General features: G+C 38.8%; 1 protein-coding gene across 6 annotated transcripts in view; it reads left to right on the forward strand.

The window, feature by feature from the left end:
- Positions 1-27,391, forward strand: part of AFF2 (ALF transcription elongation factor 2) — a 333,925-nt gene that overhangs the window by 35,153 nt on the left and 271,381 nt on the right. The window contains exon 1 of one of the 6 annotated variants that reach the window (XM_021281524.2): positions 243-26,866. The exons of the other annotated variants lie outside the window; for them this stretch is intronic. Within the exon in view, the coding sequence (XP_021137199.2) occupies positions 26,850-26,866 (17 nt within the window). The 5' untranslated portion in view covers positions 243-26,849. Of the gene's footprint in view, positions 1-242; positions 26,867-27,391 lie in introns of those variants that run through there. 6 annotated transcript variants of the gene reach the window in all.

Genomic DNA, 27,391 nt, shown 5'->3' on the forward strand with positions numbered 1-27,391 from the left:
TTTTCTTAAGCATCTGTAAAATATCCTCAACCTGGGCATTGTCAATTGTAGATGTGTTTCTTCATTCACTTTAAATCTGACACATACCCAGGCTGCCAGGGCAAATGCTGTCCTGCCTTCCATCTGTCTTCCTTGTGCTGGTTCTGGCTTTTAGGATGTCATGTTGTGAATCAGATCAAGCAAATAACCCTGCTGAAAGCATTCTCTTTTTTTTTTTTTTTCTTTTTGGTGGGGTGGGAATGGGAGGGAGGGAAATTACTTTGCAGCCAGATGAATTTCGTGGTCTATCTTCCTGTGCAGCTGCATGAATGCCACTACTAACACAAGGAGGGGAACAAAGTAACTGCTAAATTAAAATGTTTGTGGACTGCTGTCTTTAGATAGGAAAAAATAAGCAGGATTATTTTTTAAATATTACTATTTTAATATTACTGGCTCTATATTTTGATGCACTATAGGCTAGGACCATATGTCTGTAATAATTTTCACTCTTGATATGTAGAGTAGTCATCAGGCATGTTTTGTGGCTTCTCCATGTATGTCAACTGTGGTATTCATTGTTTACTAGAGGAAATACATTTATTGGTCGAAAAACATAACTTGACTTTGCACCACAATAGCCTTAGCATGAATGATTATGCTGCATTTGCTTGATGGCGTTAGTGCTTCTTAAACACGTTATTCTAAGATGTTTTATCCAATTCTTACTGTTGCAACTCCGCCGTTTGTAAAGGGTGAGGATGCTGAGTAACTCTGTGGTCTGTGCTGGCCCAGTGGCTGTGGCTTCTGATCTTGCCATTACTTTTTCTATGTATTTTTTTTCAGTTTCTGTCTATGAATTTACCCAGCACTACGCTGGAGAGTCTGTTTTACAAAGTGATTTACATTAACATGGAATTGGTATGCTATATTAATGTTGCTATTATAGAAATCCTGTTGTAGAATTCTGATTGATCTTTAATCAATGACCTGCATATCAAAAGTAAATAATGAGTGACTCTGGTGTATATTTATTTTAATTCTGTAAACATAATCTTAGTAGCTTGGTCATAAAATTCCTGAAGCAGACAATTGCTTCAAATATAGCTTATGCTAAAGTGAATATATTCCTCATAAATGTGTCTCTGTTATAAATTACCAGCTTCAGGTAGATGTAGTGAAATGCTTAAATCCATTCTGTTCCTGTATTTTCTTAGTTTATTAAGACAGTATGACTTCAGTGGATGTGGAGGCAGTAGGGGAAAAGTCTTGAATGCATGTGAATAAACAGGTTTCCAGACAGGATACAGTGTTTTCTTTGCTTGTAATATGTATTTTGAAGTATTAATTCACAAAGTACTTAACTCTGTAAATTCAGTTAGTGTTTTATATGCAAGATTCTTCTTGACTTTAAGCCTTTATACACAGAATTCACTCAGTTTACATCTATCTCTGCATAAATACCAATAATGCTTTAATTTATGGGTGTTTGCTGTTGGGCTTTGTTTCAATGAGTTCCATCCAAAAGGAATCAGAGCCTTCTATTCTTGCAGAAATGAATAAGCCACGAGGTGAATTTTCATACAACCCGTTTCAAACCTGGAGTTCTCAGGGTATAATTTAGATGTTGCATTGGTGGTTTATGACCATATAAAGTGGAGGTAGGAGGTTAGATGGATGTACTTGTAAATGGCTGGGAGCAAGGAGGTTGAGTGTGGTCTCCAGCAGTGCCTATTTCAGCTCACAGTTTCACATCTCTAACCTAAGGCACTACATGTTACTAATTCTCCAAAAGCCAAAGATTTGTTTTACAGAAGAAAATTCTGATTTGATTAAGATATTGCTTCAAGACCTAATGTTCCTTTAGCAAATCATGCCGTGACTGAAAACCTACATGACTGGGAATAAACTGCATGTTATCTGAGAAAGAGCGAAAGTGCCTCATGATTTGGAATGATCCTGCAGAAGCAGCGTTTAGTGTAATGACAGTACACTTAGATTAATTATAGCACTGCTTGCAGGCGCCACTATATACTTACTGTTGTGTCAGCACTTTTGCTGTTAACCCTGTGGTGCAAAAGTTTATAATTTGGCTCTAAAAAAGGAGTAAATTTTCTGGCTTGCATTCGGGCTTTGTGCTCCATGCGCAGAATCAACTTTTACTTAGGGCCTGGATTTTATTCTTAACCTTACAATCACTTCTACAGCTATATACTTTGAATCTGTTTAATATCGTGTATGTTTTCTGCCATGCCATATTTTGATGGAAAATTTAATTTCAGTAAATACCTAAACTGTCTTATGATCACTTCAAATGGTCTGAAGTAAAGTAGGGAGACATTTGACCTTGAAAATTAAGGTGCATGTATGAAGCTACTGTTTTTCTACTCAGTACATGAGATAAATTTGGCTTAATGTATACTTATATGATTAGCTACAACGGCTCTGAAGGATTGTTGTGATCTTCAGTAAGCCTTGAACATGGCTTAAAAGGCTGTTTACAAAAATTTGGAAATACTTTAAAGCAGCTATTATAATGAGTTGTGTAAACGCTACAGGGTGATTTTTAAAACTAAACATTCGAAATATACTATAGTCATAGAAACAACAGCGAAATTAAGTAACTTCTTGACTAAGTCATCAGAGTGCTCTTCATCCTAATTTTACTGTTGATGAGACAGTAATAAAGGCTGAGCAAATAAACTTACTTTTACCTGGAACATCTCATCCTGCAAACACAGGAATCTCTGCACATTTTTCTAGCAGTTCTTAGTCTCTTATCCTCTCCTTTCTAATTTCCATTCTTAGATTGTATTTTACTTTTTTTCTGAGTAGTGATGGCAAGTGGATTTTATCAAGAACAAATGATGCCATAAATCAGGACCAAAATCAATGATGCTGTGGGGCTGTAATAGTGAGATGCGGTTATGTGGGCCTGAGCATTTTACCTGCCTCTGAAGCCAAGAGCGAGGCCCTGGGTACTGTTCCAACCCTTGGCTTCTGATTTACTGGCAAGTATATATATTAAAGTATATATATATACAGCTGTTCTGTCTCAGTCTGAGTGGAGATATCAATATTAAACTCCTGTTTTAATATGCCTTTCCTTATAATGCAAACAGTAAAAAGCAAGTGGGCATTCATATTCAAGTAGAGTTGCATAAGAATTCAGGAGACACTTAATCCCTCCACCCTTAATACTACAGGAGCAGGATTTATGACCGGCAGGACTGCTTGAGATGTCTGGCAGCATATTGGTGTCCTTATTTTTCTTTCAAGCATGTGTCCTGTAGGTGCAAAGGATACTGGGTGTTCAAATAGCAGGACTGGTTCCTTCTATTGGAGGAAGGCTGATTTGCCCAAAGCAATAGAATCCTTAACATCGCGACTGACCATTTCTGGCTGTAGTTACTGCTCTTCTCTGTGATAGGTGGTAGTATAAACAAGGAATGATTTGTGCTGCTGGAATAAGGCCATGTGTGTTATGCCAAATATAAAATGAGAGGGCTGATATGAGTGCCTCTTGGACATGTCTTTCATTACCCTTTACGCTTCTCTTTCCTAATAGAATTTGGAAGAACCAAACACATGCTGTATGCAGGGTTTATTAGAGTGCTTTGCCTCGGGCCCTTAACTCCTTTAGCTGGTCGTTACCTGACCAGTAAAGACCTCTAAATGGGTCATTAATGCTTTAAGTAATAAACTGTTTCACAAGACTGTCTAGTACAAAACCTCTTCTATCATTTTTACAGTTACTGTTTTATAGATAAATCAATGACCAACAACTGGATATTCTTGTTTTGCTACATAATCTCGTCATAGCAGCCGCGGCAAATAGGCTGTGGGTTCAATACACTGTGTTCAGGAGAATTGGAGATGGCCACACAAGTGGGACCTGGGGTTATAGGCAGGGTAAACAAGGAATAAGGTGAAAATGAAGACACATTCTATTGTTAGCAAAATAAAGAATATCTACTTGTAAAGGGTGTTGGTGTTTGTTATGTTTTTTGTTTGCTTGCTTAGTTTTGTTTTTTGTTTTGGTTTTACTTAGGTTTGGGTTTGTTTGTTCCTTTATAGAAACTGTATGATTTCAGTAAGGTGGCTTTTTCCCCACTGTTGTATTAGGGACAAGTAAGCCTCAGTATAGTCTAATGTTGGCCAAGATTTCCTACTTTCACAGAGCTTTTCTGAACTAACAATTACTTAAATCATTAAGACCTGCACTCCTTTATACCATACATCAGTTGACTTTGAGTTTGGCATGTGTTAAATGTTTTCTAGATATGACAGTAAAAGTCATCTTTGGCACACATTTTTTCTCCAGGTTCTTGATGTGAAATTTTCAGGCCCCCCATTTAACAAACCTATCTCTTAAAGTAGGTTTCTGTGCATGAAGCTGTACAGAGCTCTTTCTCCCTAGAGAGACAGAGAGAAAAAATGCATAGTAGGTACCATACAATTTTTAGGCAGATCACCAGGCATTCAGTATTTCCATCCTTGTTAATATCAGTGTATCATTGATTGACTGCTGAGCGCTGGAATAAGCAATCCAGTCATATACATCTTTTCTCATGTGAGGAGTGCCTGTCTGTGCTGGGACTGAGCGGGTGGTTTTGACTTCTGCATTTATTTTTTTTATGATTATAATGCTTGAACATTCCGAAGTGAAATGAAATTTGGTGCTGAAAATGGTTCTTTTGTAGACACACAATATTTTTAATGATAAAATGGAATTAAAACCTCTGCAAATTGATGACTTCTAGTGTGATTAGTGCCCACAGAGCAAACACTTGGTAATTATTTTTCTAAGAAATTGAGAATGTGTTAGTTATGGGACAAGTTATCTCTGACAATGTAAAACAATTAATACTGAACAGCTGTTTTAATGATGGGACGAACTGTTCTGCAAAAAATATAACATTGATGTGTTTTTCTGTTCAGTTCTTCCAAGCTGAAGTAGGAGTTTTGCATTTGGAGCTGCCATCTTGGGTCTAACAAGAAGAAAGATTAAAAAAATATGAGAAAATAGTTATTGAATGAAACAATACAATAAGTGGGTTTTTTTCTTTTCTTTTTCTTTTTGAGGAAAAATAAAAAGCTTTTTGGAGTAAAAGCCTTAACCAGACCCAGCAAGGAGTTTGAGGTGACTTCAGTACTGCACTTTGTGTTACATCCTCAAAGATGTTGCTGAAAGTCCTAATATTGTATCCAGTGGTACAAGAATTGTATGCTGACTTAGAGCTTAACTAGGGATGAGCCTGACACAGCACTTCATTCAGTTTACAACTCCCATAATATTCCTAGCAGCTGCAGAAGGATTTCAATTTGTTTAAAGCAAAAATGCACCAAGGCTCACATAGTATTAGGAAACAAATAACGCTTCACAGATTGCAACTCCACGGTTGTCCCGTTCGCGTCTTTGCTGCTGAGCAGACGGGGCTGATGCTGTAGCAGCCGTCGCAAAACCAGAGTTGGTACTGGGTGCCTCCTTCAGCCTCATTGACAGAAGCTGTCCCGGGTGTCACTTTACTGTGTTAGGATGACATCAGGAATCGGTTTGGTCCCATCTGCAGTTGCCTAATATAATCAACCTCTATTCCGTTTAGTTCAACTTGATACATACCGTAAGTTCTTTGTGTGTGCATGAATATTAAACTTTCCAAGTAAATGTGAGTAAATATGAGTTCACTATAAAGGAAAGTTATTTATGTGCACTGCAAATGAGTGTTATTGTTTTTTATAAAAAAGCATTATATTGCCTCATCATGGTATGAATAATGATCATTGCTTCCTTTTTCTCTGATAGGAGAGAACAGTAATTTCAAATAACGTCTTTGTATTGCTGCTTTCTCTTCTGCCTAGTGTAGTCTCTGTTAGTCAATTTGCTGTAAAGATTTTTCTTCTCTAATTTTTTCAAGTCAAACCTCTGCTAGGGAATTTTTTCATGGCTCAACAGCTCTTAGTTTTCCTTTATTTTTTTTTATAGGACTGAGTACAAGTATATTTGCCTAGTGATTACAACAAGGCAGATGCAATATTTACAAGCCTTAGCAATTCCTGTGCCAATGCCGTCTCCAGAGAAGGGCACGATAACAAAGCAAGCAAACATCACAGTTATCTAAATAATAAGAAGTTGCAGGCATTGGGAGGGGTGACTCACAGTGTGGATGGGAACCCTGGAGTTTTAGAGTAATTTATGGGGATGCTGAGGAGATGGATTTGGTTTAAATACAGTAACTGCTGAAATATTTCGAAGTTAAAAAGTCAGCTAGTGGTTAAGTAAATATCCTCTTGACCCCTTTTAACTCTTGTGATGTACCGTTGTTTTAAAGTATTTACTTTGAAATGCTTGAGTCATAAAATGACCCAGGAGAGATGAATTGACCACAGATAGTTAATGCATAGGATTGAGTTACTTAAAACTTAAGCTCCATGCCCGTTTGTTATCTAATCTATTGTTCTTTAATTGCGTGAATGAGGTTGTAAATTGGAGGGCTGTGGAGTCTAAAAAATTAAAAACAACAACAAAAAAAATTCATACAGTACTGCAAAAAGCATTAGGGGGAAAAAAATTTAGAGAACAGAGATTCCTTCTTGTTTCTATAGAAACCAATAGTGATCAGGAGGGGAGAGGATTTCTTTCAAGTGCACGTTTTAGTGAGGCCAGCTCAGCACACTGGAGGGCCGGTGGTAAAAAAAAAAAAAGCCACACACACACAAAAAAGCAAACCATTAAAAAACCCTCTAGTGGCTTGAGATGTGGTGTTGATGGCCCTGCGATACCAGCTGGAACGAGGGTATCGCATCCCTGTGAGGCTGGTTGGTGCTGTGGGCAAGGGGAGCTCTTTGCTCTGCGCCCCTGGGAGCGCAGCCTGGCATGGGCTCCGCAGCCCAGCATCACCGAGCATCCCTGAGACCAGGAAACCGGCCGCCATGGGGATTTGCATGAATTGGATGGCAAAAAGGGAGAGAGGACAAAAAAAGGGGAAAATACTGAAGAGGTGTGCTGTCCTGTGTCAAAATTAACTATGCTAATTGCTTTGAGGCAATAATCTCCTTTGGTTTTTTCATGACAGAATCATAGCCACTGAAATGCTGTGTGTCAAAATGATTACAGCTGGGACTCAATGACTTGGCTTTTGAATCATGATCTTCTTGCTAGTATACTATATAATACATAATCCCCTCCACAGCAGAATTATATTCTTAATTATGTTCTGTTTTCCTAGTATCACCTAAGTGTTGCCATCAAGAAAACAGTTGAAAACCAAATTCTAAAGCAAGTCTTAATACTGTACCTTTAAAATAATTGCAGGATTCCTCTAAATGAAGTTCAGGTCAAATGCAATGTCAAAAATAAGGCAGTTTCAATTTGCTGCAACCTGGCAGGTCCAAGAGAAGTGACTGAGGAATATCTAGTAGGTGGCAAAGACACCTCTGTTTGACATTTATTTTCGCATGTAAACAATAGAGCACTGTATATTGGCATCTGAATGTATTAGCTGGTGGTGATCCAAACCCTGGTATGAATTTAGATGGTTTTCCTTTCTGTTTATAAATACATTGTCTTGATAACAAGGGAACATTTACTGCAATCTTGCTCTGCAGTTGTCAGAGCAGAATGAATCATTTTGAAACATAAGCCTCCTCAGATCTCAAAAATATAAAGAAAAACATAAAACATAAGGGAAAAGGATTATAAAATACAAATAAAAAAGGTTCTTAACATATTTAGAGGCCTATGGGCTGTAAACACTGTAGATTATCATTAATGAAACTCTCTGCCAAGTACACAAACCACAGTTCGGTAGCAGCTGTTAAGCAAGCATTGTTCAAAGCTGGATAATCCCTTGAACATTATACATCATTCCTCTGTACCTCTTCCTATTAGTGATCAGATAATTGCCTTGCATTTTCTGTTACACATTTTTCTTTTAAAAATCAGTTTTATTCCTCTTTATGTTGAAAAGCTTTATCTTGCAATAATCACTTGGCAAAAATCCCACAGAGGTCAACAGGCAGGGCTGCGGGCTCCTTTATATTCTGGAAATCCTGTGTAGTACAATTCAGTCCTGTGGTGTTACTTTGGCTTTGCAAGAGTAAAATGGAGAAGAATTCCACTCTACAAACAAGGTGCTTTAATTGTATTTTAACTTAGTTATGTTTTTTCTTATAAAATGGACTCTTCTAAATAATTTGGGAATTAATTAAAAATAATTTCTGCCTCTACTTTTTTTTTTTACTTTAAAAATATGTATGCTGCTACCTGTTGAGAGGAGCAGAAGGTATGGGGCTTTGATTCCATGTGTCCAAGAGTTCAGACCTCATAGGAAGTCTTCCCAGGAGATGATACACAAGTATCTTGCAGAAAGAAATTTGGAAATGACGGCAACTATTTTTTTCCAGCACCAGAATATCCTTAAGTCATAACATAGAAATAGTGAGCCCCATAGCCCTGGTAATTGTGAGTTCCCTTGAGCTCCATTGGCTATTAGGGTTGAAGTGAGAGAGTAGCTTATCTTGCACTTCTGGAATTTCTCATAACCCTACAACAAAGCACTATTGATTTTTCTCAGCCAGGCAGGAGGGATTGAAGAAGGTCATATGTAAATGTGCCAGGTTTGCTAAACGGCTGGACCAAATATTATTGAGTCTAGAACCTCACCTATGCTAAGTGAATCCATTTGATAACCCCTGGATTATGCATCTGCTGTTTCCTCTCAATTAGCACATTGCGTCTCTACACTGGAGAGTTTAGCCTGACAATACTTACTGACACGGACCATTCAGTTTAAAACCACCGCATCTTTTTGATGGGCACTGGCTTCACAAGCTCTTGGCATCAGCTCTCTTTGTCTAAGATCTGGTTCCAGTCCCAAAAATCAAAGCAGATGGAGATGTAATTCAGAGAAGAGAAAGTATGATTCATCCTTAAACCTACAGGGTTGCAGCGACTGTGTCTGTCTAGTACTTAGAATTATTTTACATCACATGGTATAAGCGGAGGCTTGAGAGATGGTGTCACACCCCCCCCCATGGGCAAGGCATAATGGATATTTTCTACCTAATGTATCTCTGTACACATATAAGAAGAAGGAATTGCTTTTTTTTAAGAAAAAGGCAACATTTTGTTTTCAAGACAATCTAATGCTTTCTGTTCATTGCAGGAGCAATATTATTAAGTGCCAGTCAGCAGGAAAAAATAGAAAAAGGATGGTCTGAAAGACAAAAAAAGAAGTATTTTGCCCCCATTTTCCAAAAAAATAAATTACCAATGAAGCAGGAGCTGTCTTTAGGCAAGGTTTCAGGAGGCACATTAGATAGAAAACTATTTCTTTGTTCTAGTGAGAGGCTGTTTTCATTGAAGACAGGAATTTAGGAGTATTTCTGAGGGGAAAAAGGTCTTGCAGCAAAACTGCAAATTGGGCAGCACTGTGCATAAAGCAGCTAACTCACTGATCCTCCTAGCAAAGTAATACCAATTAAAAAGCCATCCATAACCAACCAAGTACAAATGTACTCAGTTGCTGAAAGGCAGACATGTATGGAACAATATTATTATTCTAAAGTGCAACTAAAAGGTTTGGCGAAAGCATTCCTAGTTGCTTTGTTTTAAGAAACCCCACTCTGTGCAGTGGGGTTCTAGCATATGCATTAATTTCTAGCATATTCTAGGAAAAAAAAGTTCTGCAGAGATTCTGACTTTTGGATGAATTTGCTGGCATCAGGGTGCTAATATTTTTTTCCAACAAAGCACTTTGACCTCTGTAAGAAGGTTGTGACAGTAGCAGGTTCTATGCCCTGTTTGGGGCTTCCTGCAGTGATCCTGGGCTTCAGATTGAAAGGTTTTCTTGCCCTTAATCATCTTTACAGTTGCATAAAACTCTTGTATTGTCTTGTCAGTTGTGTGTCGGTTTGGATTTGCATTTCTTTAGCATTCAGAATGGGTCAGAATCTGCCAAACTGAGCAACACCTTTACCCAGAAGGGCTAAACAGCTGTGATTAACTCCACATTTGTAAGAGAGTTTAGTGTGCTAGTGGCATGCAGTGGTTGGGAAAGTTTGCAGGTAACAGTCGGTAGAGAACATCAGCTCTAATGCTAATGCCGCTGAACATTAATTTCTGTTGTATTGTTAGAGTTGACCGACTACAAAGGTTCTGTGGTCTGATGCTCTCATTTTATCTTACACGAGCACATTAGTCATAAATGGTCTCTAAAGTTCAGATAGATGGACAACTTTGAATCATGTTAATCTTTTGGTATTGGGCATGAATATGAAAAGAAACTGCTTTCCTTTGCTATTCTTAATTATTGGCATTTTGTTTTTATAAATGCAAAGGGCAGAAGTGCTATGGAAAACAGGGAAGGGGGAAACTGGGATAAGAGTCAGATCCCATAACTAATCCCATTGTAGTTTTCAGAGAAGCTGCAAAGAAGTTGAGTAACGGGTTGAACTCGGTCACCTCCCGGTTCCCCCCACTCCGCTCCTACTCTTGACCTAACCATACTCTAGGATAAAACATTGTTTCTGATGAGTCTAAACCTGGTTGGCAGGAAAATGGATTTTAAGACTTTTTTCGTATTCTAAGAGAAACCCAACTGTTGCCGGTTTCCCTCAGGTGGTAGCTGGGAATGCGTGTGATCCAGGGATAGAAGGCTCAGAGCTCTGACCCCAGCCTGCTCAGCTGCCACTTGTGATTTGGGCTGCCTGGTTTGGGTGTAATGAAAGGACTGAATATCTACATCTTATTTGAGGGGAAAAAGCCCCATCATTCTTGTCGTTGACCAAATGTGTTGACTCTGAGCATGGAATTCTTATTAAGGGATTATTCACGTAAGATAAACAAAATGCTCTGACTTGCCTACTGAAGAAAAATTGAAAAAGCAAACATTAGTCGTTGAATGGGATAGAACATACACTTCACAAATAAAAATGGTAGAAGATCCACAGTAAAATTAAGATACGGCTGTGGGAAGGTGAATTTTTTTTTTTTTTAAAAAGTAAAACCAAGAAACCTCAAAAGACTATGGAAAAAATAAATCTAAAAGGAAATAGGAGGGGAAAAGCAGTGCTTTTCTGCTAATTTGCCCCCTTCTTTCTGTGTTTAATTTAGTAAAGCAGTCGTAAACCTTGCTAAACAGTCAAAAAATTAAATGTTGCTGTATAATTTATGGTGGTTACAGGATACATGAGAGTGCACTTTAATTAGCAAATTGCATGTTTATTTTATTTGCTTAGCATATAATTTAGATTGGATAAATGCGCTTTGACTGGCTATGGCACCTTGGTATCCTCATTTGGTATAATTTTTAATCACATTGTTTTGGAGTTTTATTGCAACATTATACAGTTGATATAACAGTGCACAATTAAGTATGCTCAGTTCACACCTTGCTCTTGAGGAAATTACTTTTTATCTGTATTTGGATGGAGCACTTTGTATGGCAAGTGAGAACCTGGGAGTAATAAAGAATGCACACTGTGGGCGCTAGAGCTGCAATCTGAATAGTAAATAATAAGAGTAATGGTGGTGCCCTGTTAATGAAATGTATTTGGGAGGAAGATAAACTAAAACACAAACAAACCCTGGAAATAAGCAAATGGAAATTATTATTGTATTTAATAGTACATTAGCTGTATCATAACCATGTCTTGATGTTCCAGCTAAACTGAGGGAGGATGAGGATTGTGTAGGTGCTATACATAGCCAGAGCGGGGGGAGATTTACATCCAGCAGACATCAAGAGAGGAGGAAGTTGTAGAGAGGGGTAAATAGGTGATACAGGATGTGGGGGATTATCAGACAAAACTGTCATCTCAATCCTGGGTCCTACTCCTGCTACACCGTGACCCACATCAGGATGCAGAGCTGCTTGTGGAGTGGTAGGAGTGTGAGGAGTTACCGAGACAAGACACGCAAAGGCACGGTGTGTGTTCCTGTGGTTCTGAGACTTGAAAATATCTCCGCACTTTTTGGTTTGCTTACTATTGTCTATTTGATCGTGCTCAGCGAGAATCAGTCTGGGGTCTTTTCATGGGGTTGGGACTCCGGTAGGCTTTGGGTCTGGAGCTCTGCTTTCCCTGATGTTCACTTGGCTGTTTTATGTGGTGATAGGGATAAAAGAAAGTTGTGTCCGTGTTTTGGGGAAGTTCAGATTCACCTTGCCAACTGCATTTAAATCCTCGCTTTAGGTAGAAGGTCAGCAGTATGTTGAGATATTGTGTAGATGTTAGTGGAGGATGTAGTAGGGCTGCAACTTGGAGCTTCCAGAAAGAAAAACATAAACACTTTTTTCTTTTCTTTTACAGAAAAATATTCTCTGAGCATATAGACATTAATAGAGAATATTGTTTTTGCAGCTAAAATATGGAAGAAATACAGAGCACTTAATTGAGATCTAGAATATATCTCAGGAGTGGCATTTTATGTAGTGGTTGGACTTAAAAAATTTGGCAGAAAAGCTGTTATTTTCTCTTACATTCTATAGACTTTTTCCACAAGGCCTACCTGAGTGTTACGTGTATGCCAATCTGAGATCCCAAGCTGACTCTGTGTTGGGAAGATTGATGCTGGGCCAGATGATGCTTTCGGTCACAGGGGTATAAATCTGGGGTAACTCCATTGTCTGGCTTCCACCGAGAGGAAGATCTGGCCCCTTTCCCTCTCTGCTCTGCCTCTGAGTCGTTGGCCCCGTAATGTGCCCGTGATTGACACTGATCGCTGTGACAGGACCTCGTTGGTGGTACGTACTGCTAGAACACCGGCATCCCGTACTTGGTTACAGTGTGTTTTGATAACGTTATCTGTCAAGTATGTTCCGTGTGCTGATTATGGTTATTAAAACATACAGAGATCAACAGATACAGCTGCTTAGTCACAGCTGATGTGAGGAATCTGATTTAATGTAACTTTGACAATTTGAAACTATATCCTCTAGAAAAACACAGGCGATTAATCCCTGCTGCATGCGAGTTAGTTGACTTTGTTTAAAATAGGATTATATCAGGGTGATAGAGAGAGACTAGAATTAAAGCACCTTTTTGAAGATTGTTGAAATATAGAAGAAAAAAAGCCAAGAGGACAGTTTTTCTGTTTTGGTAGTGTGTGTTTTTCTTTTTTTCTTTTTAATTTTTTTTAACTGCTGTACTGGAGTGTTTAAATAATATTTATGGGACCTATCATTCAGATGTCACAGTGCTGTAAGAAAAAATCTGTGGTATTTAGAGCCAGCGATGCAGTCCTTTTAAATATCTGTATTGCTCTATAGAGGCAGGCAGTGCTTCCCAGCATTCCTTATGGAACACAGGGAGAATGGCATGGACCTCTTGAATAATTAATATGGTTTTCAGAGCAGTAGTCATGGAAACCCAGGCGGTGTCACATATATGGATTTTAGGAATTAGGCACGTTTTGAATTGCACATTTAGCCAAAAAAGAGAATGCTGTAAGTCTTAAAGATCAGAAGCATTTTTTCAGTGACTCTCCTGTTTACAATGCAAATACACATATATTATATATTTTTGGATTTAAGTGATATTTGGATGCTCAAAAATGTATGTGGGAGCTGTCTAAAGGGCTGTTAAAGGCACTAACTACCCTAAGTAATATTTTAGATGTCTTACTCTCTTTTTTTTTTTCCCACTTCATCCCAGACCCCTGAAGATATTAGGATGTAGGTTTTAAAGTGTATATCCAATTGCTATTCACTTAAAGGACCACAGCTTTACTACTAAGTTGCTAGGCCCTTTCTATTAGTTCAGTTGTGTGGCTTTTTTATCTGTCTCAAAAAATGTCTCTTCAGGATCAATATCGTCATTACCTTGGGTGTGTATGTGGAAGAAGTCAACCAGGCAGCAGTGAAAAGCTATCATCCAGTCCTCAGTAATATTGTACGTGTAAAGAATAAAAATACATGGAAGTTATTTATAGACCATAAACCCTCTGGTTTCATAAACCATTTTATACTATTATTTGTCTGCAAAGTCTCTCCTGAGTTCACGGCATACTCAAAAGCCTCTGTTCTTTATTTCTGGCTGTTTGAATTGGGAAATTAATTAGGAATACACTTAACAATTTATGAACATGAAAAAGCCATTTGGCCCAGTAAGCTTGCTTTCTTTTACCTTTTTTTCATCCTCATTTTATTTTGTTGCTCTCTTTCAATCTACTCTCTACTAATAAAAATATCAATCTGTTTCATAAACTCATTGAGACTTTGTGGCAATAATATTACTTGGCAGTGTAATATGGCATATTCATTACTCTCTAAGCAAAATGATTTTTCGTAACATTTTTTGATCCAGATGTCTTAATTAGATGCACACTTGCAGCTTTCATTGAAGTCAGTGAGTTTTATAGCTGTCACTGGTAGCAGATACTGGCTCTTTATTTCCAAATGTGAAATGAAGCCCACAGTTTTGTGTTGTTTTTTATTTAAGCTGGTAAAGAACAGGTTCCCCCCCACTCTGACATCTCTGTGCTATATTTAAAACATTCCTAATATGAAATGAAATATTTCTGTTCAGGCATTTCAAAGTTATCTCTTTCCTAGCAAGAATAAATTCGATCACGTTGGCCTGTCTTGACAACAAATCTTTTAAGTATCCAAGGTGGCTCAAGGTTTTTAATGTTGCACCCTCTCTACAATAAAACCGACTTACCTGCATGATCCTTAAAACTATGGACGAAATTCCAGTTGTGAAGTAGTTATTAGAGAAATCATCTCACTTTCTATGATTTGTATTGCAGTATTTTGTTGATGCATCTCTGTGTCCTTGTTGCTTTTTCTTTTACTGCAGCCATATACAGAACAAATGGCTTCAGAGATTTTTCTACACTAAGCTCTAAATACCTTCCCAGTTGCTCTGAGCACTGCGTGGCTGTTCCTTTTCATGTGTATTCCCTCTTTTCTAGCTTACTATGCTACAACACTCCAAGCTAAGTTGTCCATCTTTAGACCTTTAAAAATATGTACTTTAGGGATGGAAATAGTAATAAAATCAAGGGGACCAACTCAGAAAGCTGTGTAAATATTCACTGTCTGTTGGAACAGTCTCATAATTACCCAAACACTTTCAGACTCAACCCCAGAAATCCCATGCAGTTGATAATCTTCTCAACCGTAGTGTTTTCTGGGAAGAGTCGCGGGGAGTTAATTAAAATGCTGAGCGTCCTTCAGACTTCTAGAGTGATTAGAGAAGTTAAAAGGGAGCAAGAATGTGGTCCGGGACTGTAACTGCATGCAAGATAATTTACTGATGAGTCAAACTGACATTCCCACAAAAGCATCTTGGGTCACGTAGGAATTATAACCAACTGAAGAGCTTGTCTTCTGGGCATGTTTGGCTCTCCTCTTTTTCTACTGCCTTTCAGGTAGGACTCCAGTGTGTTAGTGTTACATACATTTCTTCTTCCATTGTGAACTGATACATTTATGGTACCGGTACTGTACTAAAGTCATTCCCACTCAGGGTTGTTACACTTCCCTAGTCATGGAAGTTATCTTAATGATGACTTTTGCAAAACAATTGAGTTCTCTCCCAGTTTTAATGCAGAATGTTATTTAGCAGTTGTTTTGTTTCCTTCTCACAGAACTATACATATATTTTTATATACAGAGATACAAACCCTTAATGTTATAGTCTCAAACACTTGATGCTGCTGTCATATCTGCAAGTAATCTGCAGTACCATGATTGCTGTGACCTTTCAGACCACTGAATGTAAATCAGATTCTTACCCTCTGATGGTCTCTGTGGCAAACTGAAATTACTCGCAGATTGTGTTCCAGCAGTGCCTATCAAGTCAGATGACAATGCAAGAAGCGTGTCATCGTTCTGGTTGCACTGGCGTATTTCCAACGCGACACCAACTGCAGTGTTTTACAGTGCAATCTGTGGTTTGTCGAGGGAGGAGTGTGTGCCCCTCTGCTGGCTGTCACAGGCTCGCTCATAACCATTGTGTTCTCCCTGACTTCTACCCCCTGTTGATGGAAATCCCTATTCATGCGCTTAAGCCATCAAATCTTTGAAAACATTATTGGCTTTGTGGATTTGGGCTTTTTAGATTGACAACAACATCATGCCAGGTAATCAGTGGAAGATACCACATTCTGCCAAATTTGCATCTCTCCAGGAACATTGTGAGGTCCAGGCAGGTGTTTTAGCACTTGGAAATTCTAAGTAGGGTCCAGTGCCAGCCCCTGGGAAGAAAGCAGTGCAAAAAGAAGCAAGTGTTGGGTAGTACTGGAAATTTTCCTAGTGGGCTATTAAAATCATCATCTCCTGGCATGATTTATGGAAGGATGTGTGAAAGTTAGGTTCTCTCCTGCAGAAAGCTAAGTGACCACAATCGTAAGTTTCATTCATTGCTAAAGAAAAGCAGTGATTAGGCTGAGGGAACGAGAGGATCAATAAACATGATTTCCACAGAAACTGGTAGGTAGATGAATGAAAGGCACTATTTTTTTTTAGTTCACCTATTGGTGCTTTGCATGTGACTGTAACAGCAGCAGTCTTATAATATCTCACCTTTGTTAGACCTTTCAGCTTTATAATTTGTCAGATTTTACCAAAAGGTCAAAGAAGGATGAACGTATTTGTGCAAGCCGATCTAGATTTTGACCTCTAGAGTCTTGGTTCTCAGAGTACTCACAGAGCACGTGGGCATGAATTCTTACAATGGTGTTCACGGCGCTGGGCTTTCTTTGGAATCCTTCTCTCAGATGTGCACTGGAGAAAATCATTTGGGAGATTGATAGTCCATCCCTTTTCTCTTTCTCTGAAATTCTACATTTAAGTGTCTGCAGGAACATCAAAACTCAACCGACTTATTTTGGCTTAACAGAAGAAAAAAATGTGTTTGTTTGGATATCTTGGTCTTCATAGTCTGTTTTCATCATCTCTCCAGGATTGTGTAAAAGGGACAGGTATGAAGCCAGATTAAAGAGTCTGAAAGCATAGTTGATCTATCTTTTAATATGTTGTCAGTAGAAGAAACTTGTTTGAATGCTGCAGTGGGCTTTAGATCTTGGTTTCTTCAGCTCACAGTGGAGATCAGGTGAACCACTGTACCTCGTAGAGCAAAAGAAACTGAAACCATGGATCTTTGCCACAAATCTACATGGCACGTGGCCAGTCAAGAGCTGAAATAGGTTGGTATTAGCGGCAGGGAAGTCTGAGAATGCTCTAATCATACCTATCCCAGCAGGGCTCTTGATGTAATGACAGGACAATTGTCTTGACAGACTTGGAAAACTTTCTTCTTTAAACACATAGAAAATGGAGGGGGGCTGGAAAGGGGAGGAGGGAGAGGGGAAGACAGAAAAAGCTTTAACTCTGCTGATGTGGCTTCTTTAATTTGCTGTCAGTGATGCCACCGATGTTAATTCTGGCAGGGTTAATTATGAGAAATTAAAAAGCTGCTCAGAACAGACTGTACCCTTCGTACTCCAATAAAGAGGCAGCTCTGGCGTGAGAAAATTTCTTCATTAATATACATCCCCAAAGGGCTACTGCATGCAGCTTTCTGAATATGAATCATAAACTCCCAGGGATCCTGCAGGAAGCAGGGGAGATAGGATTCAGGGGAGATTGACTGTGTTACTTTTACTGCTTCAGGAGAATGACGCTTGGGCTGGCAGGAAATCACCATGCCGGTGACATTTGGAAAGAAGAATTTATTAATTTGCATGTTGGCATGTTACAAGCTTTGAAATGTGGTTTTAAATACATTCTGTGCAGACACAGCTGTATCGATGTTCGGTTTGTCAGGCTGTAATATGTGCAGCTGTTAACATGGAGCTTAGCGTAAGCATTGTAATTGTTTACCATTTAGTATTTTGCAAAAGTGGCTTTAGGGCATGCGTTTATTACTCAGGAAAATTTCACTGGCTTGTCACAAACTAGGCACTATATACCATTAACCTAATACATTATACTAAATGCCAATGTGTTTATACCAGATACATAGTAGAAAGTAAACCGAGAAGAATACCACATACAAATTCTGCAGCTCTAAAATATAAGCTGAGGAAAGAACGTGTCCCAAAACAATAACCTATAATTTATATTAGTATAACTTGGCAAAGCCACATTACCAAGCAAATGTGAGTGCAAATGGAGCTAGATAAACATGAAATACCCCAGTGGTACTAACTTGAATCAGAAATAAAGCCCTATTGTTAAAAAATTGTGCACTTAGACCATTTGCAGTGTAACACACTGATGCTGACAGGGTGTTCCAAAGTGCTTGTGCAATTTTTGTCTCTTCCCAGGAAAGGTATTATGATGTGTGAGTCATTACAACAAAGAAAGCAGTTAAATAAAGTTAACCTAAAGCACAGAGGTCTAAAAGGAGGCCAGAGAATTAATTTTTGTAAGAAAACAGGTATTTTTTTTTTTCCCCTCTAAAATACAGTGAAGCACCAATATACAGCGTGTAACCTTTCAGTGAAGAATCTCAACAGTTTTCAGAAACATTAATTAATTAACCCTAATGTAATAGCAGCTATAGTCCATGAGTGTTATTTTGAAACTTGTAAATGGTCATTCAGAGGACTGATAAAAATCAATTGAGATGGACCTCTAAGAAAAATGAAACATTATTTATAGCAGTTGAGAGTACTTGGGGACAGCCTCTTAGGAGAAGAAGTTATTTAAGCAGATTGCTTTTTCAGGAGGGTTACATTGTATTACTGTGCAATTAGCAGTGTAACTTTTGGCAGGAACAATCTGGAATACAATGTTAGGATTTGTGGGAAACCTCTGGGCATCTGCAGTCCCAGTGTGCTGCAATCTCTATTTTGCCAGCTCTGTGCATAGCAAGCGAACCCTGCTTATCAATATTCTATTTTGCTAATGGCTTTGTTAACACGGAGCGAGAGGTACAGGTAGACTAAGTGGCACGCACAAGGCAACATGACACAGTGCTGCTGTGACTGAGGGACAAAGTCTGAAAACCCGGTGGCCATTTTCTTTGTTCTAACACTAGAATCCCACTTTCTACCTATATAACTAAACATCTGCTATCAAAACTAAGGGAAAGATTAGGTATGTGCTATAAAAATGGCATTTCCTCTGCCGCTGAAAAATGAGTTTAACATTTCCAGGAATAAAGACCTCCTTTGTTTTCTCGGATTCTAATCCCTGTCTCCAATTTCACCTTAGAAGTGTGTGTCCCTCCCAAACCCTGAATCCCTGCTGTCACCAGCTGTGCATTTCTTGGCAGAAACCCACTTATCAATGTTAAGGATGAACTTTGAGGCTCATTGAATCATTCATTGTAATCCTCACATAACAAACATAACATTTCAGCAAGATTTCTAATTACCTTTTGACTGTTTTTTTCCTAATGCCCTGTTGCTGTTGGAATGGCTCTCATGGCATACACAGAAATAACATTAGACTGTAAATCTATCGACTGAAGCAGTGGTAGGAAGAAAAAAAATGTAGAAGGGGAGAAGGTCATTTTTATAATTAGTGTAATATATCAACATGCTAGGAAGCTGCAATGGAAGAAGTTGTTAGAAATGGCAATTTGACTGAAAGTTCATCTGCGAAGCTCTTCTTCCCCTCTTCCTTTCTGTTACCTTACTCTGCAAAGCAACCCTTCTGACAGCTCCTGGTGTCCTGTTCTCATCATCTGAACCTGCAACCCAATACATGGGCAGGGTCAGCTGCTGCTACCCTCCTGCAGGACTACCGCTTTAAAATATTCACATGGTAGAGGTGGGTGGTGTTCTCAAAGGAGCCCAAACCGCTGCTTCCAAAACCCTGAGGGAAGTAAAGCAGCAGACCAGTGCAGGACTGCGTTATGCAGTCATCTTTACTTCCCATTCAGGTCTGCATGGATCAATTAGCCTTGTTTGTGCCCAGACCTTGCTAATTGCTGACCAGTGGACACCCAGTAGTTCCCAGCATGAAAGGGAGGAATAAGCAGCATATGAGAGTCTGAGATCCATGGTGAGCGTGGTCAAGATCTAGTCAGACGAGATAAGCCTTATGTACTGATACACTTATCACTTGGGAATCGATATACAGGCTTCTGTGAATGGGAATGGCTGCCCTAAAACCCTTTCAAAATCTTTTAATTTCCAACAGTCTTTCCCAGACATCAGCATGTTATTTAGGCAAAGATCATGAAAACTGCTCTGTTTTCAACTGGATTTTTCATCTCAAATGCAGCTCACTCGCAACTTGTTACTGTCTAAAGAGAATGCTAACACTGCCACATTTCCTCATTAGCTTTGCATAAGACAGACTCCTGTGTCACAGCTGATGGAGCCTTTATGAGCCTTTTAGCCAAATGACTGATGTTTCCCTCGTTGTGTCAGATCTGAGGGCACTGCTGGCATCTTTCTTTATTCGCTGTCTAACACCATCAATCGAGCAGCTGCCATGCACCCATGATCAGGCTGATTATTAAAATGTGCTCAGGAGGCTGCCGACACCAATTTTCTTTCATCTGAAGAGGCCAATATACACTGGCTCAAGCCGACAGTTATGTACGTGGAATATTTAGTGCAGGAACCAGCAGGTAAGACGGAGGCTGATTCCTTACAATCTGGATCCAGTCCATTGGGATTATCATTAAGATGTTATAGAAACAATGGTGGTGCTTGTTTTGGTTTGTTTTTTTGTTTGTGGTGGTGGTGTTTTTTTCCCCTCCTCTTCTTTTTTAAATAGGGAATTTGTTATTTTTCTTGGGGAGCACTTTTCTAAAGCATAGCTCTTCCTCTTATACCTAGATGTACCCTGTTGATGAGGGGTCACAGCCATTGAAAACCTTATTAAACTGGAGTCCTAAAAGTCGGCTCTTGTGGGCTTGCTCACCCCTGAGGTTTATAATACTAGGTTTGCCCTGTTGTCTCTTCATTCATTGATATGTCAGTCTCTTTCAAAGGGAGACAACCCTTGCCTTATTTCTGATGCTAGTAGTAAACAAAGCCTTCTGCAAACAGTGTAGTTCAGAGCTGTGGACTGACCCAGTGTGGCAGGGGTTGATCAGGAGCCCAAGCTCACCTGGAGTTTCCAACAGCAAACAAAATAACCTGGCTGCATATTCAGGTGTGCAGCTGGAAACTCTCCTGTTAACCTGCTTCTACTTTGGGGTGTCAGATCTCAAATGTCTTCAACTCCAACTAGTGAGTTCAAATCTTTATTTCTAATGCACTTTTCGTTTTGATATTTAAGGATGACCTGTGGAGGTTTGTGTTTGTTTTTATACATACATATATATATATATATATATATATATATATTTTTTTTTTTAACCCCAGGGCCATATGTTTTTTAAAGGACAATTTTAAGTTTAATGGTTATCAGGTGTAGTTTGTCTTAGTGCAGCAATGTGGTTGAGTGTGGCTGAAAGGTATAGCCAAATATGCATGTTATATAAAAGTTTTATACGTAGACTCATGTACCTATTGTGAATAGAGTTTAGGACAAGAAAGAAGCAGGGAAAAACACCTCTTCAGATGTCTGGACAAACCAGGCTGCAGAGCAAGGCTGTCATTGACTTTCACTAAGTTCTTGTTGGAAAAAAGGGAGCAGAAGTATTTCTATGCTCAAATGTGGTGGATCCCCTTGTACTGCACAGTGTTAACCTGCCCAGGCCTCTCTTCCTCTGTGTTGGCTCTTAAATAGACCAGTATGTTTCAGAAATGGTTTCTGCCTTCATGAGACTGTTCATTCTTTCCAGTTGCTGCAGTGTTTAAACCCAAACCATAAGTTGGTTGGAGAGGAATTATAGGAGCCATGCTGCTTTCTATTTGAGTAATGTTGTACTGTCTACTCTGGTCCTGCAGGAAATGCAAATCTGAGCTTGTCACGCTATTAAAATATACACATTTTTCCACAATTCAGTTTTTATTAAAAACAAAACAAAACTAAAAAAAAAAAGGAAAAGGTATTAAGCTGCCTGTATTCCTTGGGGATGGGGATCCCTCATGGACCTCATGATAATCAAAACCACCCTTAAACTCTTAGTACTGCTAATTAGCTACATAGCACTGCTGAGCAGTTAACACTTTTATTGTCTGTCTCAAGTTCACACCGAAGAGGTTATTCCTCTTGAAAAAGCCTCTTCTTAGGGAGAGACTAGAAAGGACTAGATAAGAGTGACTGAATTATCAAGATGCTGAGTGTGAAGCCCCAGTTACTTTGAAACTTGTTTTGCCGCTGATGTACCAGTAGGAGGGTTTGCTGCGAGAGTTGGTGTAGGGACTTGTCATAAGACAACTGCAGAAAGAATGGTCTCAAATCTCCAAACATCTATGTATCTGTGTTGCCTTCCCAACAGTAATTTTGTATGACTGAGGGTGCATGTTTGTGTGCTGGAAGTTCAAAAACTCTGGGCTAGTGCAGTTTTTAAACTCTTATTCTGTTAATGCTACAGAATCAACACGAATTCTGATAGCATGATATTCTGTGGCATTAAGTGAATACATTTTTCATGGCCCACCTGCTAGTGTAACTAATTAACAGTCATTCTCATTAATTACATTGATCAGGATCATAAAATAATTTCAAATTGTGGAACAAGATCAACAGGAGTAAAATGATTTCACTTTAATCCCTTAATGTTTTTTTTTCATGATTAATCAAACAAAATATATGTAGTTATTTGATGCATTTTTTTTCTGCTTGGAACTGCAACTCAGGGCAATTACAGTAGACATAAAGTTGGTGCAAAGAGAACTACATTTCATCTGGTAGCTAATTAAGCAATAAGGCACAACAGGATAGGGGATGTGTGAGTGTTGTGAGAAAATCACCCCCCTGAGGGTTTAAAAAAATAAAAGTACACAAGAGGACCTCTGCTCCCCCAGGAATCTGATTATCTTCATATAACTGTGTACTTTGCAATTGTTTTCTTGCTAGGAGGAAGTTCTGTAAGATTTCATATGAAACCAAATTAGGATGTGTGTGGGAGATTGGAGCAATGGTGACCTGCAGTCTGAGTGTCTGACTGGAGGGCACACCAAATCAGATGTCATTTACAACTCGTACATACCCATTCATGAGCTTTTGTCAATAAAACCGGTATCTACTGCCACTTCTTTGGATATTGTATAGATCTGTCTTTGACAGTTTGTAGCTCTTTTTTGATGTGAAAACAAATATGGCCTTTGTCCACATTAGCTTCAGACAACTGGTAAACCCTGAACTCAGGCTATTGAACTGGGTGTTAAATATTGGTGATTAAACTGTAAAGAAGCTTCAGTGTATGTACATGCACACAATAACATACGAATCTGAAAAACATTTACAATTATGCTTGTTGTAATTCATTGTACTGTTATTACTCTTCATTATCCTATCTTACTGAGACATTGATAGCGTTTTGCACGGTCACAGAGCTAGAGTGGTTTATAGCCATACTGAGATAGCACCATGTTTCTGTACATGGTAATTCATAGATATTGAACGTATATATATTAAAAGAAAAAGGATGGCACCATCCCTGATAGTTATGTGCACATGAGCACATGCTCTAGCTGCCCTCTGCCAGCACTGTTAGTTCATTTTCTACATTATGCTGTTCAAATGCAACTTACTGGTCTCCAATCCTACTGACTTCCCGATAAAGACTCAATTAGATTTATTTTTTTTTTATTTAATCTCATCATGACTTACAGATGTGAACTTAGAGCCGTTTGGCTTCTTCCTACTTTGGCACTTTAAATAAGTCAGTTGACTGAGTGGTGCTGCTGGGTGGTGGGGATTGCACTTGGCTTGCTGTGTGTGCCAAGGAGAAAAGGGGTGTGTGATGGATGACGTTGTTACTGGACCTGAATGACCAGGCAAATTCAGTGATTTGTTCCTGTGAAAACTTTACCAGGCAAATGTTTTGTACTTAAGACTTGGAGATTTTTCCTGATTTGACAGCTTGAGGTTGGGCTTACTGTGGCTTACCCAGCAACAGAAATACAATAGCACAGTCTGTCATGATAATGCTTTCTGTGTGGTCATAAAGATCCACAGTATTTAACCTAGTTTTGCATGAAATAACTAGATTTAGATCAATCACAGTCATTTTGTAGAAGAGAGAGAGAATATTAACTTGGTTGTGAAATGTGATTAATTCCAATTTGCTGTTTTCAAAGATAAGCGATGCTCACAATCCTGTTAATTAAAAAATTTAGAGTTTTCCATTTTACTTCATGCACTATTTTTAATGAAATAAGTTTGTCTTTGTGCTTCTTATTATGACTGATGCCCAGCTCAACATGCCACAGGCTTCCTGAAGGAATAGTGTGTACTTGTTGTGACCCTATGAAATGAAGATAAATGGTCTCATGCAAGATACATTACGGGCTTTATGACATGCATAAATATACAGTAGATTGTATCCTTTCCATAAAAATGTTCTTAAATTTCTAATATTGTGTTTTAATGCAGTTTTGTTAACAGGATGACAAATAGGAAAAATATGGAGATATTAAAATAGGATCCTAGATTTGTGTGCTGTTCATTCAACTGTCAGCAATTGCTGCTTCTCAAAGAGCAGTCTGACTTTGACCTTGCTAAATATTCATTTAATGTCTCTACCATTGCTTGATTAAGTCAGGCAACTTTCTGTATGTAGCTGTACTTGGCACGAGTCTGACTGCCATGTGGAAACACTTTTTTGGTCAAGGTTAGGAATGAGCAAGACCTTGTTAAAAACCAAACAAGCACAGGAATTTGGAGATTTGCGTGATCGAGAAACACTGGTTTCTTATGAGAACTACTGGGTTTACATCTTATCTTTAGTGCACAGCAGTTGTCAGGCCTGCATTATGTATTAAGAGGAGGAAATGTCAGTTATTAACATATTGTAAGTGGCCTAGCTAGGAATACAAAATGACCTGTAAACTGAAAACCGCAAAAACGGGGAGGGAAAGTAAAACATAGATTTACTTCATAATTGGCTTTAGTATTTTTATTGGAACTCTTTGACATTTGGATTTTACATCCTGCTTATGCTGCTAGACTCACCTACTAATAAAACCAATGATGACAAAACCAATAATGGTCCTTAAAAGTTTTACTGTGCTGTGAGTGTACATGGGGCGTGTGTGCAGGGTGTTTTCTGTCTGCACCCACACTGCACAGTCATTACCTCTAAAGCCTGGTTTATAAACCACTGTTGTTAACAAGCCACACTGTGTTAAAGCATAAGTCACCCATTAATTGACAGGTTGTGGGACAGATTCTGAATGGGCAGAATGTTGTGCATCAAGTACTCCACAGTAGTCAGTTGAGTCATGTTATTTTACACAAGCTTAGTGTCTGATCCTGTATCTTATTTGGAAAATAAATCCTAAAGCAAACTGTGTGTTTTTAAAATGGGATTGTCTAATTATTGTTGTTATTGAAGAAGGCAACAGGGTGTAGGAATGTTTATACCCGTAAATATCCAGGTGTTTTGCTCTTTTGGAGTAAGCAGCAGTCAGAGTTGATAAATATCTTGGCTGGAATTTAGCAACACAATGAACCTCTGTATAGATATCCCACATGGTATCAATGGAAGCTCCATTTAAGACCTAATCGTTGGCCCATACAAACAGAGGAAAGCTTGGCTAGACAGATGGAAAGAGCTGTTTTAAGAAGGGATCAGAAAAGGCATTGCTACTTGGCTGGCCTAAATCCACTAATCTGATGTTATTATTAGCGATAAGGAGCAGCGACTAGGATAAAATCTCATTCTCTGCAAATGTCATTTAAATAGGACTCTGGTATTTTCCAGTCAAGTAGACAGGCTTTAGTCAAATAGTGAGCACTTTATTTGTAAATGCAGGAGGAAAAGAAAAGCTTTAGTTCAGCAAGTTCTTAAGATGTCAGCTTACCAGTATTGATTAATCGTTCAGCAGTGGCAGCTGCTTCTTTATTAAAAGCGTAGCTCTCCATACAAAAGATATCAGATGTAGGAAATGTTTGTTGACAATTTACCTTTTCTCACAATGTGGCAAGAGCTCAGTCTGTTACACATTCCCCTGCTTTCTGGCCCTGCAACTTAGATAATACCCGTGAAGGAACGTATTAGTCCATCTGCACAAGGTAGATTGTGGCAGCTGGATTCTGCTGGAAACGTTGATCTGTTTGAAACAGACCTGCGGCACCGACTCCCAGCAGGGGAATTAATTCATGGAGAGCCAGCACAGCTTAGGAAAAACCTTTGATTTGGCTGTATATGGATGTCGTTGGAGTATATACAAAAATACAGCTCGATTAAGCTAGAGTGAAGAATGAGAGGAATGCCTGAATTTCACACCATGAGGGATATGACATAAGGTGCATCGTTGTCTGTTTTTATTTCGAATGTTTGAAAGCCTTTGGTTTCACCCACTACTGAATCAAACAGTTGGTCTAGTAATTTGTCACACCACACAGACACCTGCAGGTGTGTATGGACATGGGGACTTAGGCAGCTGTGCACAGAAAGGTGTTCCAGGATGAGTATTTTCTGCTCTCTCTTCAAATATGTTTCTTCGTAGACTTAGGACATGGCTGCTTTTGCTGAATTTTGAATGTCTGATTGTGTGGACTTCGTCTAGGGGAAAAGGCAGGTAATTAGTTGCATTTCAGTCTGAAATGGTTGACCTTTGGAGTCTTCTCCTTTGTTGTTTAGTACAGGGGAAGCCTATGTGTTCAGTGTGGGCTGCTGCCACCTCATTTCTTGAGTGTATTTCTAGAACTACTGAAGTCGAATCGCACTATTAACTGATTGTGTAACAGTGGAAGCTAATATTGCATAGTGTACTAGGAGTGCAAACCAGGCTTATTCTTTTGCTTATATCTTCTTTTCTTGCCAAATGCATAGCTGAAGACAGAGTTGCTTTTCCGAGGGATTAGAAGGGATCTTGAGTCACATCAGCATACATAATGTCTCTTCTTAGAATGTAAGTACGGTTAATAACCAAATATTATTCTGGAAATTTGAATAGTTTCTGTGCTGTACACCACCCTTGGCTGAATCTCCTGACTCCCGTTTCTTCTTTTGGCTTCTTCTTTCCATCTGAGCTCTCCTGCCGTGTTCTTCAGAAGTAAAGCAATTTGATACCCTCTGAATTTATGCTCAACTTTCATGGAGGCAGGGGAATTAATATGGATTAAAACCCACAAAGTCATGTTTTACTTTCAGCAAATACATAGCTATAGAAAGAAAAAAGATACTTTTAAAGCCTCGTACTTAGTGAATGCCAACCACTCCTTGGGTTAGTACACAGGGGTTTTTTGTATGTCAAAGACATTTCATGCTAGTGCATGCTTGATGAGAACATGTCCAACAGAGCTGGTCATATTAAGTGGAGTTGAAACTATTTGGTATCTGAGCTGTAGCTGAATAAACCAATTAAGGACTTATCCAAATCTTCACTGTCATGTCCAAGTCCTTGGGATACAGTAAATTCTTTGATACCTTGTCC

Source organism: Columba livia, chromosome 12 (assembly GCF_036013475.1).
Source record: "Columba livia isolate bColLiv1 breed racing homer chromosome 12, bColLiv1.pat.W.v2, whole genome shotgun sequence".
Taxonomy (NCBI): domain Eukaryota; kingdom Metazoa; phylum Chordata; class Aves; order Columbiformes; family Columbidae; genus Columba; species Columba livia.